At 50.8% G+C, this 18,920-nt stretch overlaps 1 protein-coding gene across 1 annotated transcript; it reads left to right on the top strand.

Annotated features, from left to right (window-relative positions):
* Positions 1–4,013: 4,013 nt before the first annotated feature.
* On the top strand, positions 4,014–16,619 carry KRT84 (keratin 84; the record flags this gene model as incomplete). Its single annotated transcript, XM_079714936.1, is given in 11 exon segments — positions 4,014–4,121; positions 8,813–8,914; positions 8,916–9,497; positions 10,755–10,963; positions 11,578–11,638; positions 12,110–12,205; positions 13,129–13,293; positions 13,422–13,547; positions 14,051–14,271; positions 14,736–14,767; positions 16,303–16,619. Coding segments are annotated over 11 exon segments (2,019 nt in total).
* Positions 16,620–18,920: the final 2,301 nt, after the last annotated feature.

Below are 18,920 nucleotides of genomic sequence, written 5' to 3'. Positions count from 1 at the left end.
CTGTGAGCTGCCCTTCAGGTATCTTCAAGAGTCACCTTTCACTTAGCTGTGTGCAGACCCTGCGCTAGGTCCTGGGGTGAGGGTGGGATGCAAAGAATGAAAATGCATCCGCCATATATCTGGACCACTGACAGTCAGGCTCTAGTGTGGCCAAGAGAATGGCAACGGCCCCCAAACACTTCTCTTCCCCATGAGAAGGCCAAATGGGCACATCACAGTTCTGCTTTGTGGATCATCCCATGGAACTTTCCCCACAAAGCCAGCCTCCCCCGACCCCCGGACATTCCCCTCCTCTCTTACCTCAGTCTGTTATGCGCCTGAAAAGTGAACTCCGTTTAACACCCACCTAATACATGCACTATTACAAATATCAAAAAGAGACACCCCCAAATCCCATTCCAAATTCCCAAGCCAAGTGCCAGGATTTCAGCTTCACTCGGGACCTGTCCATGGACCTCTCAGTTAGCACACAGAATCAAGAGGTGGTCTTTGGGCAGTAGATTTACCTGCTCAGGTGTGTTGAACTGGCGCTATAAAAATACATTTTTTTCCTGACCTCACAGTGGCAGCTGACGGCTAAGAAATGCCTAGCACAAAGGCAAGGGGACCTGGAGTATTTACTGAACAAAGGGACAATCAAGAGCTGACATTTTTTGTTCAGTGGAATCAGCCCCACCCCTACCCTCTGCATGTAACCAAACCTGTTGTGCTCCCTCTCTCTTGAGTTCCTCTTGCTTTGGGTCTGATATGAATGTGCTTTCCTGGCTGCAGTGATATGGGGCTGCCTCAGCACACTTGGAGGCCCTGACTCAGGGACTGCGAGGGGAGAGGAGGTGCTGAGCTGACCCCACCTCCCCAGAGCACACCCCCCTACCCCCGAATTGTGCTGCATCTGCAGAAGCCCTGCCCACCCAGGGATCCACGTCTCTGCCATGAACCTCTGGGCTTGTCTATTGCCAGTAAACTGACTGTTCCCAGGCTACAGGAATCGGGATTATTGGCCCTGCTCTGTAGAAGGCAATGAGGCTGAAGGGGAACTGATGGGCAGCTTTGGGGAACTGGGGGCCAGTGCGGGGTGTGGGGTTGGGAGTGGAAAGAGAGGTTATTATACAAAAGGGAAACTACATATGAATGATTGGCAAGTGGCCTGTGGAGTGAGTGTGGAGTCATACAAATTCCACTTAAAACCTGCACATCACACCCCAATACTTTGCAAGTCATCTGCCACATTAAAAACCACAGCCCTATTCCCCACAGGCCTCCTCTCCACATGGTCCCCTGCATATGTCCTAGAGAAAGTCTGTCATGTCTGTACTCGGCAGCCTCAAAGCCTGGGCTCTGCCTCCCCAGCCAGGTCCCCAGGCAGGGCAGGTGCAGGCCTGGGGAAAGCAGGGAAGATCGGCAACAGACTGGCCAGGGTGGGGCACCCCCTAGCCTCCTCTCCCTCTCGGGAGCCCCAAGACCTGGAAATGAGACTTGGTGGCAGCGGTTCCACCCTCTGCCTGGCCCTGATACCCTCTCTGTTGCCTCACTGATCCCCTGTAACAATCCCCCCACTACAGATGCCCCCTTGTGGCTCCTCTCTCCTGAGCGCCGGGGTGCATCTCCTCTTCCCCCACAGCCCCGCATAAGGCATCTCTTCTGTGCCAAGCCCTGAATTAGAAGGTGGTGATACAGAGGTGACTACAACATGCTCGGAACCCTAGAGTGACTCTCAGCCTCACAGAGGAGTTATAAGCAGTGACAGCCAGAGAGAATGGAAATGACAAGAAAAAGCAACTTGTGATTATGCCAGGCAAGGAGATCAGAGAGAAGCTCACAGAGATTACAAGGACAGGGTCTGAACGGACAAGGGTTACTGACTTATGGGCAGCATATTAAAAAGAACCCACCCACTTGCTTTTTCATTCACTCAATATAATATTTATCAAGCACCTGTTATGGGTCAGACCACCCAGGGGCTGGTGTCTCTGTGGTGAACAAGGCAGCCCCAGTCAGGGTTGACCTACCAGTAGGGACAGTAGACACAGTTCCTAGAGCCCATGGTAGGGACCATAAATGGGTGCAGCCACTTTGGAAAACAATCTGGCAGTTCCTCAAAATGTTAAACATAGAGTTACCATGTGACCCAGCAATTCCACTCCTAGGTAGATACCCAAGAGAAATGAAAACATGTCCACACAAAAACTCGTACATGAATGTTCATAGCATCACTATTCACAAGAGCCAAGAGGTGGAAACAACCAAAATGTCCATCAATAGATGAATGGATAATCAAAAATTTGGTCTCTCCATGCAATGAAATATTATTTGGCCATAAAAAGGAGTGAAGTACTAATATGTGCTCCAACATGGATGAACCTTGAAAACATGAGGGAGATAAAAGAAGCCAGACACAGAGACCACATATTCTATGATTCCATTCATATGAAATTCCAGATTAGGGAAATCTATAGAGACAGAAGGCAGATCCGTGGTTGCCTAGTGAGCTGGAGGGAAGAGAAGATGGGGTGGGGGGACAGCCAAAGGTTTCTTTTGAGATGATGAGAACATTCTAAAAGGGACTGGGGTGACGGTTGCACTTATCTGGGAATATACTAAAACCACTGAATTGTACATTTTCAATGAGCGAATTATATGATATGTGAATTATATCTTAATAAAGCTATTTTTAAAAAATGGGGCCCTGGCTCCAATCCATGCCCCTGGGGCTTACAGCCTACCTGAGGGTACAGACCTGGAACAGGAAATTACAGATGTCAGGCTTGTTGTGAAGGACGACATAACTGAGGGTCCCACCCTGGTCACAGGCCTCAGGAAGATCCCCAGAGGAGGGGGCAGGCAAGCTGGATCCCAAGGACTGAGGGGAAGCAAGGAAGCCCAGCGGGGGCTCCAGGCTGAGGGATCAGCAACCGTGAACCAGAGTGTGCAGCGTCAGAGGGGTGAGGGCCGGTGACTTCAGGGATGCACATCCACAGCCAGGGAAGGAGGAGATGGGACAACGGGGGCCTCATGGCCTCCATTCCCACTTGAAGCCCTGTCACTCTGGACCTGGCCCTAGAGCCAGCTAAGTTCCTTGCTGATTAAGCACTCAAAGCTCTGAAAACTACAGGAATACTCTGGCCTGCAGTCAGCAAAAACAGAGATGACAACAGGCCACCCACCTCTGTCCCAAAGATGACTACCCAAGGCCCAGGAGGCACCCCAGTGGGGTAAAGGAGGAGAAGGAGAGAAGATTCCCCCACCCTCACAATGAGGTGGGCTTGAGCCTGGCGACCATCCCTTTGGGAATTCCCATCCCAGAGTGGCCCAGGCCCCAGGAACCATCCACTAGGTTCCTGGAACCATCCACTAGGCAGACTCATCCCAGTAGTGAGGGCACCCCAGCTCAGTCCTGGACGTGAGCTACAGTCCCCAGCATGCCCTTCTAGAGCCTCCCCCAGGGCATCCCCCTCAGTGCTGTGCAGCCTGCCCCCATTCTCCCCCTCTCTCCAGGGAGGAGGTGACTCTAGGCAGGCAGGACAAAAGTGCCTCCCGGTGGTTCCCTGGGCGGTTCACCTCCATCACCTGGGCAAACATCTGAGCTTCTCCCAGGACCCGCCCTGCACCTACAGGGAGGATCAGGCCCCGCCCTGCCCTTGGAAGGAAGGGAGAGCCGACTGCTGGAAGCCAGAGCCTCCCTGCATTCCACTCGGCCTCGGGAATCCAAATCCCAGCCTTTCCCAGAGCGCCCCCATGAGGACAGGTGGGGAACAGCCCAAAGAGGCCTGGGGCGGGTGGGAGGACCCTGAATGAAGCCCTTTGTTTTTGTGTCTGTCTCCCCCGAATGTCTCCCATTTCTTGTCCCTCTTCTCCCTCCCTAGGAGAGCCTTCCTTGCTCCACTGTGCCCTCCCTCAGATGCCCTCTGCCCTTCCCCTGGGTCCCCCAGGATCCCTTCCTCATCCCAGTCCCATCAGTGGCCCCAGGTGGACCCACTACCGCCTCTCTCCCCTTGGGGCTCGGATTGGGGAAAATGGCTGCAGAAATGGAACTGTGGGCAGAGGAGGGGAACTTAGGATCACTGAGTCTGGTAGAAGGAAGACGGCTGCACCCAGCACGCATCCCAGCACCTAATCTTGATGTGAGGCTCACATCAGCACCCAATAAAGGTTTGTTGAAGCAAACTGACCTGCACGCCTGCGAGCAGGTCACCTGTCACATTTCACCCTGACAGGTGATAACTGTGTGGGCAAGTGAAGAATTTGGGCTAAACCTGGAAAAAGTCATTCTGCTTGAAAGGGTGGGGATGGGCTCAAGCAAGAGGGGTGCTTTGACTCTCTTGGGAGTTGTTTAGATTCTATCCAAGCATCACTAGTCTGACAGGGCAGAGGGCTCTCTCCTCATCGTCCCCCTCCTTCTGCCGGGGGACTCCTGAGCTTCCCTTCCCACCAGGGCACGTCTCAGCGTGAACACCTCCCAGTGAGTGCCTCTCTCCTGCACAAACTTGTCCCTAGGCAAAATGGAAACATCTGAAGAATGTGGCTTTATCAAAGCCTTCTCACCATCTGGATTTCCCTGTCACCTTCCTCCCCTCCCACAGGTGCGTGCGCACACACACGCACAATCACACACACACACACACAGTGCAGCCGCTGTGCGCCCAGGCTTCGCAGGCTCTGCTCAGCCAACTAGGATGGCCCCCTTCCCCTCCCATCCCCTCCTCCCCACCTTGTCCTCATCAGCAGTTCCCCCTCTGCCCCAGGCAGTTAGCATCGAGATGAGCCAGCAATCTGTCTACACTAGCTCAGCCAGCAGATCTCAGGATTACATCCAGACCAACTCTCAACAGGAAGCAGAAACTGTCAGAGCAGCAAAAGCCGCAGCCCAGAGTTTCCAGGACAACTCCTCCCCTCTCCCCACCTGCCACCCTTTAAAAAATGGCTGAGGATTGTGTTTTGCATTGTCTGGTGAAATAATGCCTCAGAAGTATAAACTGCTGATGGCGACAGCCCATCTCAGAAGAGGGGTTATGCGTGACTGGTCTCCATTTCCCCCACCCCGCCTGGGCTGTTAAGGTTGAAGGAAGCTGAACCACAGGACAGCCCCGGGAATGGCTGGTGGGGTAGTGATGCCACAGCCACTGGAGCGGGAAGCAGGTGGGGTGCTGGACGGGAACAGAAATGACAGCTTACCAGTGAAAGGAGGATTGTGCAAAAGAGAGGGGAAGGGGGCAGAGGGAAAAAGAGGGGGATGGAGGGGGGAAAGAAATGGATGACAATAACCACACCAGGCTCCACACAACGTACACCCCAAACATTTTCACATGGAACCCGCACGTACTGTGCAGTAGGTATAATTCCATTTTACAGATGAAGAACCTGAGGCTTTCCCCAGGTCATTTGTATACCATGGAGGGCGAATGTTGCACAGCCAAAATAAAAGGCAAGCAGACTTTTAGCTCGGCGTATTGTTGTTTTTAAGTTCTCTACAGACAAGCACCCCTGACTGCCTGCATCCAGGGTGTGCCACTACTGTGCCCTTCCCATGCCACTGCCCAAGGTCACACTGCTGACAGATGGCAAAATTGGGATTGAACCCCGTTCCATTTGACTCCAAGGGCTAAGTCAAGTCTTCCGTTCCCGGCCTGGCACATTCACTGGTGTCCTCTATGCCATCCCTCCTGCTCGCCTCCCCTTTTCTCCTCCACAGGGGTCCTCCATCCCCTTCCCAGTCACCTAGATCCCCTTACCTGGCCTCAGCGGAGGGGGATGCCCTTTCCTCCAAGCAGCCAGGCTCACACCCCAAGAGGCTGGAGCTGGAGGGCAAACTGAGTTGACCCTCTCTGAGCTCTTGGATTTCTGCACCATCCTCCTCAGGGTCATTCCTGTCCATTTTGGAGAGTAGAGTCTCCTCTTCCCGAAATATTTACAAAGTCAAATGCCCAAATTCCTCTTCTTTCACCCCCTGTCCTTTCTCCCTTTTTCCTCCTGCTTTTAATCTTTGCAGTGTCTTCATTCATTCAACAAAACCATATAGCATGCATCCCACGTGTGCCCACTATACTAAGCAGGAGACACAGAGGAGGAAGAAAAACACACAACAGTGCCTGCCTCCTGGAGCTTATATTCTAGCCTGGTAAGACAGAGGATAAACAGGCAAATCCATGCAGGGAAGGACCTCAGACAGTAAGCACTGCTAAGGAGAAGAGGAAGCGGGGAGGGGGAATAGAGAGTACACAGGGGAGGGGGCTTTAAAGAGGGGGCGACCCATGAGCAAAGAACTGGAAGAGTTGAGGGACCTGGCCATGTGCCATTTGCAGGAAAAGAGTTCCAGCAGAAAAAAAATAAATAAATAAACAGCAAATGGGAAGGCGTCTGAGTAGGATTTTTCCTGCCTGTCTGATGGACACACAGGAGGCCAGGGTGGCTGGAGCAGGGTGAGCAGTAGGACGGATAGAGGGAAGTGAGGTCAGTGAAAGAGGAGAGCAGACTGTGTAGAGTTCTGTATGGCATTTACTCTGAGTGGGATGGGAAACCACTAGAGGCATATGAGCTCAGAAATGGCATGATCTGACATGTTTTTAAAGGACCATTCTGACTATGGTGTTAAGGAAAGTCAGAGGGGGCAAAGGAGGAAGCAGGGTGACTAGCTGGGAGGATACTTCAAGAGACCCTGTGAGGAGTGATGGGCTTGGACCTATATGGTAGCAGTGGGATGATGAGAATTAGTAGGAGTCCAGGTATATTTTGAAGGTAGGACTTGCCAATGGATTGAATGTACGATATGGAAAAAAGCTGAGGAATAAAGGATGACTCCCAGATTTTTGGCCTGAGCCACTACAGGGATAGTGAGCCTGGCAAGTGGAACATATTTCATAGGAACAATCAATCGGGAGAACAACTTTGGATAGATGAAGGTTGAGATACCTAATCGATATCCAAGTAGAGATGTTGATCAAAATATACATGTGGGGCACAGAAGGGATGCCTGGGATAGAGATAAACCTTGGCAGTCATCAGTGGAAAGATGGTATTTAAGTCATGAGGCTGTATGATGTCATGAAGGGAACAAGTATAGATAAAGACATGAACAGGTACAAGGGCTAAGCCCAATGATGCTGTGGTGTGTAGAAGTTGGGGATATGAGGATAAACTGGTTGAGAAAACTGAAAAGGAGCAGTCAGTAATATGTTAAGAAAATCAGGAGAACGTGGTGTCTGGAAACCAAAAGAAGAAATTGTTTTAAGGAAAAGGGAATGATCAACTATGTCAAATCCTGCTAAGTTAAATGAGAGCTGAGAACAGACCAGTGATTTTAGCAACCTGGAGATCACTTGCAATCTTCACAAGAAGTATTGTGTTATTATTATTTTTCTGCTTCTCCCTTTAGACATACACCTGATAGCTGGGTCTGTATAAAACAGTAGTAAACTAGGAACAGAGGAAAACTTCCTCAACTTGATAAAAAAAATATATATCTACCAAAAAACTACAGCTAACATTGTACTTAATGGTAAGAAACTTGAAGATTTCCCACCAAAAGTCAGGAATAAAGCAAAGATATCCCCTCTCACCACTGCTTTTCAACATCATACTGGAAGTCCTAGCTAATGCAGTAAGACAAGAAAAAGAAATCAAAGGTATAGAGATTGGGAAGGAAGAAAATAGTGAAGACCTGAGCTGGATAGCTCCAGAGAAAAGCACATATCCCCTTCCAAGTAGAATCCCAAGTGAGCATCCAGTCAAGCACAAGTTCCCCCAGGCACAGACAAGTAGGACAAATCATGTCACTCTCTAGAATAGAAAAGGCAAACATCTGTCTCTGGGTCCTGAAATACCTGTGATATTGATTAACAATGATAATGATACCCAGTGACTTAGAACTTTTCATTTCCTACCCAGATGCTTATTGCTTGGTGTCTCTCCCTCCTAACCAAAGATTCATCAATAATGCAAGGAACCTGCATAGGCAGGACTATAGCTCAGCCCTATTGTGTATTTTGGGGGCTCAAAATCATGTGGTTAACTTTCCACACAGATACATGGCCAAATCATACATAATTTTGGCCTCAAACTATGCCACAAAAGTATTGGTTGGTGGAAGTCCTCAAGATTAATCTCCCCCCACCACCAGGAGGATAGAGACCATCTTTTTATCTCTGTACCCTCGGCACCAAGCATATTACCTGAGAGAGAGTAACTGGTAATTGTCAAATGAATAAATGAATGTATGAATGAATGGATCTCCTTTGAGTTTCTCAAATCAGACATGTATCTACACTACCCCAAATGAGCTTTAGTGACGATTCAAGTTTTATGTAAACAGTCAAATCAGATCATAGAGGTTAGATAAAACACTGCAAAATGTTTTTGGACTGTTTAATCCATCTACAGGGATGCAACAAATTGTATTCTCACAATATCATTTCTTACTTAGAGCTATGAAGACCCTGCCTGTCTTCTGCACACCCCCATCTATTGAGGGGGTTATCTGTATAGCTGCATCCCTTGCAGCCTCTTGCTGGAGCAATTACCATCCTAACTTTCTGGTGGTTAGCCACACTTGCTGTGGAAAGTCTATTGGATTTATGACCAAAACAAACTAAGGTCCCCATAATGGCAATTGTGGTGGACTTGTGGAAAAAGTAGGACCATAATGTTTATGTGTTTATATGTTTTTAATGTTTATAGGTTTGATGTTATGGCCCTGATTCTGAGGAAAATAGGTGTGTCTGAGATTAGCTCATTGTGAAGGAGGTTACAGGGTCATTAGGGTCAATCTCCAGGCTGAGGGGGGTCAGCAGGCTGGAAGAGTTTCTGCTAACTACTCAAGCTCATAAATGCTTCCAAATGGCTATTTCCATTTTTATGGGGCCAATCCTCAGATCCCCACATACATAAAAAGGCTGAGAGGGATCCACTGGCCTCAGAGGGCTTCCCAGCTCCAGCTCACCCTGCTCTGCAGTCTCTGCTTGCCTCTCAACCAGGACACCGTCACATCTTGCCGCTCCTACACAGTCAGCTCTGGTCGCCGTGTGGGCAGCTTCAGCTCTTGCTCAGCAATGACCCCCCAGAACCTGAACCACTTCCGGGCCACCTCTGTCTCCTGCAGGAGTGGGCTCCGCTTCCATGGTCTTAGCGGCTTTGGCAGTCGGAGTGTCATCGGGTTTGGACTGTGCTCACCCAGGATAGCAGCTGTGTGCCCTCGGCCCATCCGCTACGGAGTTGGCTTTGGTTTTGGCAGTGGGATGGCCTTTGGCTTTGGTGATGGGAGTGGTGTTGGTCTGAGGTTTGGAGCCGGCAGTGGCCTCGGCTATGGCTTCAGCGGCCCTGGCTTTGGCTACCGAGTTGGAGGAGCTGGAGTGCCAGCAGCCCCATCCATCACAACAGTGACTGTTAACCAGAGCCTGCTGACCCCCCTCAGCCTGGAGATTGACCCTAATGCCCAGAGGGTGAAGAAGGATGAGAAGGAGCAAATCGAGACCCTCAACAACAAATTTGCCTCCTTCATCGACAAGGTACTTGTGACAGCTCAAGCTCTGGGTCTGGGATGATGAGAGCTAAATGCACTGAGATGTTCTTTCCCTTAAGAAGAACTGGTCCAGACCTAGTGCATCGACCTTGACCCCAGATCCTTCAGGCATCAGCCAAAGACATGGCGGTATGATTTCTGGGTCACTCTGCTGCAGAGCAAGGATGAGCCCGAGGAAGCACTGCGTGGAGGGATAGATTAAGACAGTGGTAATGTCTTCTGGAGGAGGGAGGAACATCCAGCCAAATCTGAAGGCATCTGAACAAACTAAGACCTACCACCTAGTCACTTAGAAATATCTCCCAAACAGGCTAGAAACACTAACACCTCCACCAGGTGTTGGCTGGTACAGGTTTAAGAGGTTTTATCCTTTGAGATCCTCATGCTCTCTTTGAAGTTTTCATGGTTTCTGAGGCTGAGTGGCCACACCTGTTCAGGCTTAAAGAAATGGAGAATGGAGTTGAGTAATTTTTGTACAAAGCAAAGAATTCATACCCCTCCCCCACCTGGGATATCCAGATTCAGCCGAGTCACCTAGATTGAGGGAAACAGTAGGGAAGGACCACTTGTGGTCACTGGTCTTCAGGCTGATGAGAGCAACAGAGAGGTGGAACTGACAGAGAGGTGGAACTGACACAGCCCCAAACCCCAGACCATGTCTCCATGAAGTGGGGGTGCTCTATTGTGTCTGGGATTGGAAACTCACCTCTGTGAGCTTCATTTCACTCCGAAATGAGGGGTTGGAGAAAATGGTCTCTATGTTCTCCTCCAGCTCTATAAGTCTCAGCTGATGGAATTTCTGGGGTGATGGGTATGACTTATGACCTGAGAATTTCCACCTCCTAATACCACATCCCAGCCCAATGTACTTTACTCTACTCCTCATTCCCTGCTAGGGATGGCTGAAATCAGTTTTCAGATGTAGGCAAACCCCAGCTCAGGTAGAATCGATCTCCAACTTCCCAGTGAACTAGCCCTCACCTTTCTCAGAGGGTTGAAAGGGGAATGGTTGAAGAGCTTTGGTTCCAAAGCTTCTGTTTGTAGCTAAGCCTGGTTGAGCACGAGGAGGGATTGCAGACCTGCTCTGCCAGATTTTACTGAGTTAGAGGAGGAGCTAAAGTCAACAGAGGAGGGAACGATGTCACCACAAGTTTAAGTCACCTCTGGCCATCTGAGCAATGTTGACATATAGGTAACTACATCAAGCACTTCAGTTGCCATGTCTTTGCCCCTGTGGATTTAGGTGCGGTTCCTGGAACAGCAGAATAAGCTCCTAGAGACCAAGTGCAACTTCGTCCAAGAGCCAAAATGTGCCAGGAACAACCTGGAGCCCCTCTTTGAGAACTACATCACCAACCTGCGGAGGCAGCTGGATGTAGTGAACAGCGAACGGGCCCGGCTGGAGGCTGGGAGGAACAGCATGCAGGATGTCCTTGAGGGTTTCAAGAAGAAGTGAGTGGCTGTTGGACTGCACTGACCTAGGATGGGCACGGGCTGGTCCCCAAAGCAGCAGCCAAGCTTGGATGAGAGCTGCTGGAAGGATCAGGGTTGAATGCTGGTTTCAATTCCCAGCCTGAAGACAGGGGTGGGGATGTGATATGTATGGGAGTAGGAGGCCCTCCATGGGTCCTGAGGAAAAAGGAGACTTGCAATTGGGCATGGTTGTCCCTAATCCTGCCTGTGAGCATGGGTGAGTTGACCCCAGAAAAAGAAACTCTCTGGTTTTGAGAACAGTGCCTAAGTCCAGCCACAAATAGGGTCCTACTTCCTCTAAGGTCAAGTGCAATGACCCTAAGGCTTTTCCAGCAGAGGAGCACAGCAAAGGTCCAGATTTTCAGACCCCACATCCAATTTGAGAAAGTAAAAGGGATTTGGAGAAACCAAGGGCCGTGGGCTCATAAAAGGTCTTAAAGATGGGACAGAGTGGATGAAAACATGCAGATGGCAACAGGGAGCCAGGCTCCTGGACGGAGCAGAGAGGTCACTAGAGGTGATAACTGGGGACCTGGGAGTAATCGGTTCTCAGTTCAGAGTGAGAACTCACCCTCTTCATCCTTATCATCCACGTATGAAGAGGAGGTGGGACTCTGGGCCAATGCTGAGAATGAGTTTGTGGCTCTGAAGAAGGTAAGGAGAGCAATAGGCCCAGGCAAACTTCTCCTCCAGACAGGCAAATGTCCTCACAACTCCAGGACACTGCCCGGGCAGCCCTGTGAATACTCACACACAGTGGACCCCCTAAGGTCACAACAGCTTCCCTTCGAAGTTCTGATTTGGCCTCCAGTGACTTAGGGTTGGGTCCTCATGAGAGCAGAGGTCTGAAGGGATGACATTTGAAGAGTCTTGGATTATCCAGACTCTTCTTGCCCCTAAATAAGCATCAGAAAATGTCCAGCATCCCTGGGGATTTCATGCTGTATAAGGGAGAACAAGAGTCACTAAGCTGTATTTCCACCCAATGACTTTCCCATCTGTCCCACTTGGCCTGGCTCTGTGGGAATTGGCCTGGTCTTCCCACCCACCTCCAGAGCCTGCCAAGGTGGGGAGGTTAAACAGTGCACAAGTAATGAGCATTTTATCCTTCTCTCTTTGATACAGGATGTGGATACAGCTTTCTTAAATAAGTCTGATCTAGAGGCCAACGTGGATACCTTAACTCAGGATATCGACTTCCTGAAAACCCTATACATGGCGGTAAGGGCTCATCCCCTCTGAGCCATCCAAGGAGCTCAATGCGTGGTCTGGACTCGCTGGGGGATTCACTGGACTAGCGTATTTTCTAACATTTGGTATCATACATCTTTCCTCCCATCAAATCTATATCCTCTATATGTTGATGTATGTACAAGTGGAGAAGGTAAGGGGAACAGGCTTCTCAGCAGCCTGACTCAGGTCTATGAATCAACTCCTTGGATCTATGAGCCAACTTTTTGTTGACCAATCTAAAGACTGGGGTCTAGGAATATCACTTCCTATCTACTGATGAGAAGACCCTGGAAAACTGATTTGCTAGGAAATGCAAGAAAAATTGTACCTAATTTGTCGAATGAATTAGCCATCTTTTGCTTTTGTTTGGTCTGGAATGGACCCAATCAGAGCTAAATGGCTGGCTCTGAGTGAAAAGGCTGAAGAAAGCTCCCTCTGGGGTCCTCACCTTGCAGGCCAGTTCCCAGCCCTCCCCCAGCCCCACCCCTGGTTCTATTATGGACTTAGGATATAGGAATTCCTAGACCACCATATTCTTAAATATTGTCAGCTCTCAATGATCCAGACTGGCACAGCCACTGTGTGGATAAACCAAAGAAAGTTTAAGCTTTAGCATGGTCTCATTCCTCTCCATCAAGTCCCTAGGCCCCCATGGTTTTAATAGTCACCTAAGAAGTTAAGATGTTAAAGGAATGTTTCCTAGTATATAACAAGGGTTTTAAGTCAAACTGAAACAGTTCTGGGCCACCTCTTTTTCTTTGCTTTTGGTTTGGATGGTCTGCCCCATTGCTTTGCTCTGAACAAACAAGCAATGCTCTCTCCCCTGACTCTGCATCCTGGGGACCCTGTGGCAGAGCCCCGGCCACTGACGGGACTCTGAGCCCATCTGTCTCGCTGATCCTACAACACAGGAAATCCAGTTGCTGCAGTCACACATCTCTGAGACATCAGTCATCATGAAGATAGACAACAGTCGGGACCTGAACTTTGATGGGATCATCGCCGATATCAAGGCCCAGTATGAAGAGATCGCCAGCCACAGTCGGGCTGATGCAGAGGCCTGGTACCAGACCAAGGTGGGCAGGAGGGCGCTGGGGAAAGGGTGTAGGCAGCCCTGGGGTCAGACTCATGGATGACAAAGTGGGCTGTGATCTTGACCCAATCTTCAAGCCCTCGGAATACCCCTTTCTCCCCCACCCCGCAGTATGAGGAGATGCGGGTGACAGCTGGCCAACACTGTGACAACCTGCGTAACACTCGGGATGAGATCAATGAGCTGACCCGCCTGATCCAGAGGCTGAAGGCAGAGATCGAGCACGCCAAGGCTCAGGTGGGTGAAAGAAAGGAGAGAAAGCCCCACAGGGAGGACAGGCAGGGCCCCAAGCTTTCGGGAGCCCAAGTCGGAAGATGTTGGGGAGGCCACCAGGACCCAGAAACAGAGGAATAAAGGAATTAGTCCAGGAAGACTTCCTGGGGGAGGAAAATGTGGAACCAGGGAAAGAGTCTCCCATGTAGAAGGAAAGACCTGGGGCTGACTTAGAGGGGCAGGTGAGGCAGAAAGAATGGCTTTACTCTCTGGACCCCACTGGTCTTAGAGCAGCAGAAATCAGTAAGTGCAAAATCAGTGAGGATAGAAATGGAAGATAAGCAATGTTCCGCTCCCTGGTGACATCAAACTACAGGATGACAATCCTTGGGACAGCAGCCTCCACGGGCTCCATCCCTGGCTTAGCACCAGGCTATGTGCCCACTCACAGGGGGCAGAGTTTCTAGCCTGACCTGAAGATCCCCTAGTCCCTGCCAAAGCCCACCTGCAAACTGCCCTCCCCCCAGCGCTGCAAGCTGGTGGCCGCGGTGGCCGAGGCAGAGCAGCGGGGCGAGGCAGCCCTCAGCAACGCCAAGTGCAAGCTGGCGGAGCTGGCGGCTGCCCTGCAGCAGGCCAAGCAGGACATGGCATGGCAGCTGAAGGACTACCAGGAGCTGATGAATGTCAAGCTGGCCCTGCACATGGAGATCACCACCTATAAGCGCCTGCTGGAGGGCGAGGAGAACCGGTAAGTGCTCTCAGTGCAGCAGGTGGGAGTGGGGTCAGTCTTCCAGCTTCTAGAAAGACTAAGTGGGGGAGGGAACTATGTGAAGAATTTCTGAAATGGGCACTCTCTAGAGGTAACTGTTTTTTCTGCAAACCTTAGGTGGGTTGCCCTCGGCAGGGGTTTAGAAGATGGCTCTAGACCTGTGCCTCTCAGTGCAAGCCTGTAGATGGGCTACACCAGAATCATGGGGAGTTCTGCTTGATTGGTTAGCTTATTTTAAAATAAGAAAGAAAGAAAAGAAGAAGACATTCCCTCAAATATTTTGATTCAATAGTTTTGGGAAAGGGATTAAGAACGTGTCATTTTTCAAAGCTCCCTGATGCTTGTGCAGCCAAGGGCAAGAACCACTGGTCCACTGAGCCCTCTGATAGCACCTAGGTTTTCAGGGAATGACACCTTGTGAACTTGTTTCTTTCTCTCTCCAGGATCTGTGAAGGTGTTGGACCAGTAGACATATGTAAGAATCTTCAGTCTTTTCCTCTTCACACATTTCTCTCCTGGGGCCCTTCAAATTTCCTTTAAACTCAAGCCCACATTGGGGTCAGGAGCCCATGGCCAGACTGGCCATGACAGCCAGGGGAGCAGGGACCATCTGGCCCCTAAACTGAGAGCATCCCTTTAGCTGAGGTCTGAGACATCCCCAGAGCCTTCCTCCCCGGAGCTAAGCAATTGCAGGGCCTGGTAGGTGGGAGAGGGTTCCAGAAGAGAGTCAGTCTTTTTGCTTTGGGTGGTCTTGTCCTTCAAGGGCAAAGACCAGAGGAGGAATGGAAAGGCCTGTGCCAGGGAGTTCCCTCCCCTCCTGATGGCAGGGGATGGCAAGGCTAAACGTAAGTCCCCTTGCTGCTGCGGCTACAGCCGCCAAACAAAGCGCTCAGGGCCTGTGCTGGGCTCTGCAGGGTAGGGACACAAAGAAGGTGAGACCCAGCCCCTCCTCTCCAGAATTATAATCTTCTTGAGATGGGTCCTATCCACCGTCAACCTAATCCTCAAAACCCCGGGGGGAGGAATAGGCATGGGCATCCCCCTTTTACTCGATCAGAGAAAATACAGGACTTGCCAGAAATCACAAATGTAGTCAGTGGCATGGCCAGAATTCAAACCCAGATTTCTGATCCAAAAGCGCAAATATACACAGCTGTGTATGCTAAACCGGGTGGGTCACAGATGGCAAGAAGGATTCTGGTGAGAGGAGAAGGAAGATAGGGAGGCCGTCCACCCTGGGGGCTGGTCTAAGCAAGGTTTAATCAGATTAGGGTGCTGGGTCATGGAGGTGTGCCCAGTGAAGACCAGAGGGCTAGAGAGCATAGCCATCAGTGGGTCAGGAGGAACGAAGGACTACCTTTATTTTTATTTTTTATTATTATTATTTTTTTTTTTGCGCTACGCAGGCCTCTCCCTGTTGTGGCCTCTCCCGTTGCGGAGCACAGGCTCCGGAAGCGCAGGCTCAGTGGCCGTGGCTCACGGGCCCAGCCACTCTGCGGCATGTGGGATCTTCCCGGACCGGGGCACGAACCCGTGTCCCCTGCATCGGCAGGCGGACTCTCAACCACTGTGCCACCAGGGGAGCACAGGACTACCTTTTTGATGGGCAATGTGGGGACTGCCAAGGAGCATGATATCATTGGAAGAGAGAAGCCCTGTGGCTTCATGGAAGCTACTGATGCAGCTGCTGGGTAATCCAGATCACTACCCACCTCACTCAACCCAACCTGACTTTGGCCGTATATAAATGATGGTGGACTTATGGCTATATGCCAACACTTGGGGAACTGGCTGAATTCTTCCATTTTAGTCCGAATGTTTGACTTCAGTGGAGTCACAGCCTTTGAGACACCCAGACAAGAGAAGGGAAAAGTGGGTACTGACTATGTAGACAGTAGGAACTATTTGGACCCAGGCCACTTCCCCTGATGCCACCGCCCTTCCCTCCCCCCACCCCCAGTAGGAGGTGGAGGACGAGGCAGCCTCACTGAGGGTTTCATCCTCCCACAGCGGTAAGCAGTTCCCGGGGCGGCCTGGTGTGCGGGCCCGAGCCTCTGGTCACCACCTGCAGCCTCTCCCGCGGCGGGGTCACCATCTCGGGCCGCAGCAGCACCCGGTCCAGCGGCTTCTGCGGCTCGAGCGTGGGCAGGGCCCAGGTCGTGGGCGGCGGGGACCAGCTGAGCGCGGGCTTGGTTGGGGGGCGGGCTCGGTGTGGTGGGCGAGACCTGCGCCCCCAGCGTCCCCTGCCCACCGAGGGTGGCTTCAGCAGCCGCGGTTCCAGCATCTGCTTCGTGTCCACCACCACCTCTCGATGGACCAAGTACTGAGAGCCGAGCGCCGGCCAGCCACCGACCAGGAAGAACCATCTCCACGCCTTCTGCTTCTGTCCCCAACGTGCCTGGACTCTAGGCCGAGGGCGCTCTAGGTACACCTCCTGCCAAGAAGCCAAGGGCTGCTCTGCCTGGCCTGTGTCCTCTGGGGAGATTTTTTTCACCATCTAGACGCTCCATCCACAGCCCCAGCGGACTGGCCTCTCCCTGACTCCCAATTTCCTCCCTTTGGGTCACTCCTCACCACCCAGCCCAAAGACCTCAAGAAATGCAGATTCAATACAATTACAAAAATCAGCATGTTGGTGAGAAACTGGCCAATTCAAAGCGATGGTGTGTCCGGGCACCATTGCCGTCCTAGCTTTGGATTAACTTAGAGAATGGAGAGCTGGCTGTCCACACAGCAAGTGTCCTCAGCCACCGTCCTCTGCTTCCCTCCCCTTCCTTTCCCTGGCAGGAGGTTTTTCCTTCTCTTCCTGACCCAGAAGGATCCACCATTTTTGGTGGGCCAAGGGATCCCTGAGTCCCCAGAGATGGTTCTTCTCCGAGTGGCACAAGTCCTAGCTGCTTCTCTTACTGGGGTGTTGGTGTAACCCTGGCATGCGAGTCCACGAGGTGAGTGGGTGCTGGTAGAGAGGCGGACCCTGCAACACTCCACGTCCTTGCTGGTGGTGTGAGGGAGGCCCAGCTCTGTTCACTGCAGGGGGGTTTATGTCTGCACGCTCCAGGGAGGCCTGGGCTGGGGTGGGTGCCTGTCTGTACTGCTCTTTGTGTTGCTGGGATTTCAATAAACTTGCTAAGCTAGCATCACTAGGACTCTGGCCTTTCCTTCCCAATCACACTGGGGATGGGGGAGCTTGCCTCCTAGACTCCACTAGCCCACCACCCTGGGGACTTGCCAAGGGCAGAGGCTGGTGTCCTGGGACAGAGGAGGTACTGAGGAAAGAGCGCTCAGGCCCCTCCCTGGAGGGGCTCACAGCTCAGCAAGGGAGATGAGACATATAGCAAAAGCTCTGAAAACAAATGCCAAGCAGCCCACTTCTCTCCACGCATTGCTCTCCAGCCTCCTCCCTACCAGGGCGAAATGTTTCACTTGTTCCCCATGTCCCACCCTGCCCTCAGTTCCTCTGGGATCATTGCAGGGGCCAAGAGACCCAACCATGTGTTTAGCGGGTTGGAACTTTCAGTCCACCCTCCCCAACCTCCAGGGAGGGAAGCAGGGTTGGAGGTTGAATCAATCGATCAATCCTGACTACGTAATGAAGCCTCCATAAAAAACCCATAAGGACTGGGGGATTCAGAGTTTCTGCGTTGGTGAACATGTGGAGATGTGGGAGGAGTGGCGCACGTGGAGAGAATGTGGACACTCTGCACCCTTCCCCCATACCTTGCCCTATACATCTCTTCCACCTGGCTGTTCCTGAGTTATATCATTTTATAATAAACTGGTAATCTAGTAAGTAAAATGTTTCTCTGAGTTCTGTGAGCCACTCTAGCAAATTAATCAAAGCCAAGGAGAAGTCTTTGAAACTTTCAGTCTATAGCCGGTTGGTCAAAAGTCCAGGTGACAGCCTGGGTTTGCAACTGGCATCTAAATCAGGGTTGGGGGTGGGCAGTCTTGTAGGACTGAACCCTTGACCTGTGGAATCTGATGCTACCTTGACCTGTGGAATCTGATGCTATCTCCAGGTAGATAGTGTCAGAACTGAGTTGAACTGTGGGACACCAGCTGCTTATTGGTACAAGAAACCCCATGCACACACACACACGCACAGAAACACATCGGAACTGTGACCAGAACTCTTAATGTGTGTCTTGTGCAACCACAGAGGACCCCACACCATAGAAAGTCCCCACACATGGTTTAATAACTCTTGTCATCATCTTGAAATCCTTAATAATTTTTAACAAGGGGCTCTGCATTTTTATTTTACATTAAGCCCCACAAACTGTGTAGCCAGTCCTACCTGAATAGCTGTATTTCTACTAAAAGAATTGAACATGTAGTTTAAAATCTTCCAACAAAGAAAACTTCGGGCCCAAATACCTTCCCTGGTGCATTCTACCAAATATTTAAGGAAAAATTCAACCCAGATTCTTCCAGAAAACATAAGAGGAGGGAAAACTTCCCAACTCCTTTTATAAGTCCAGCATTACCCTGATACCAAAACCAAGCAAAGAAATAATAAGAAAAGAAAAACTACAAATCAATATCTGTCATGAACCTAAATACAAAAATCTACAATAAAATATTAGTAAACTGAATACAGCAACAAATAAAAGATAACACATCATGAC

The sequence above is a fragment of the Hyperoodon ampullatus genome, assembly GCF_949752795.1.
Source record: "Hyperoodon ampullatus genome assembly, chromosome: 11".
Lineage (NCBI taxonomy): Eukaryota > Metazoa > Chordata > Mammalia > Artiodactyla > Ziphiidae > Hyperoodon > Hyperoodon ampullatus.
The sequence above is the reverse complement of the archived record's forward strand: the minus strand, read 5'-3'. Positions and strand labels throughout refer to the sequence as shown.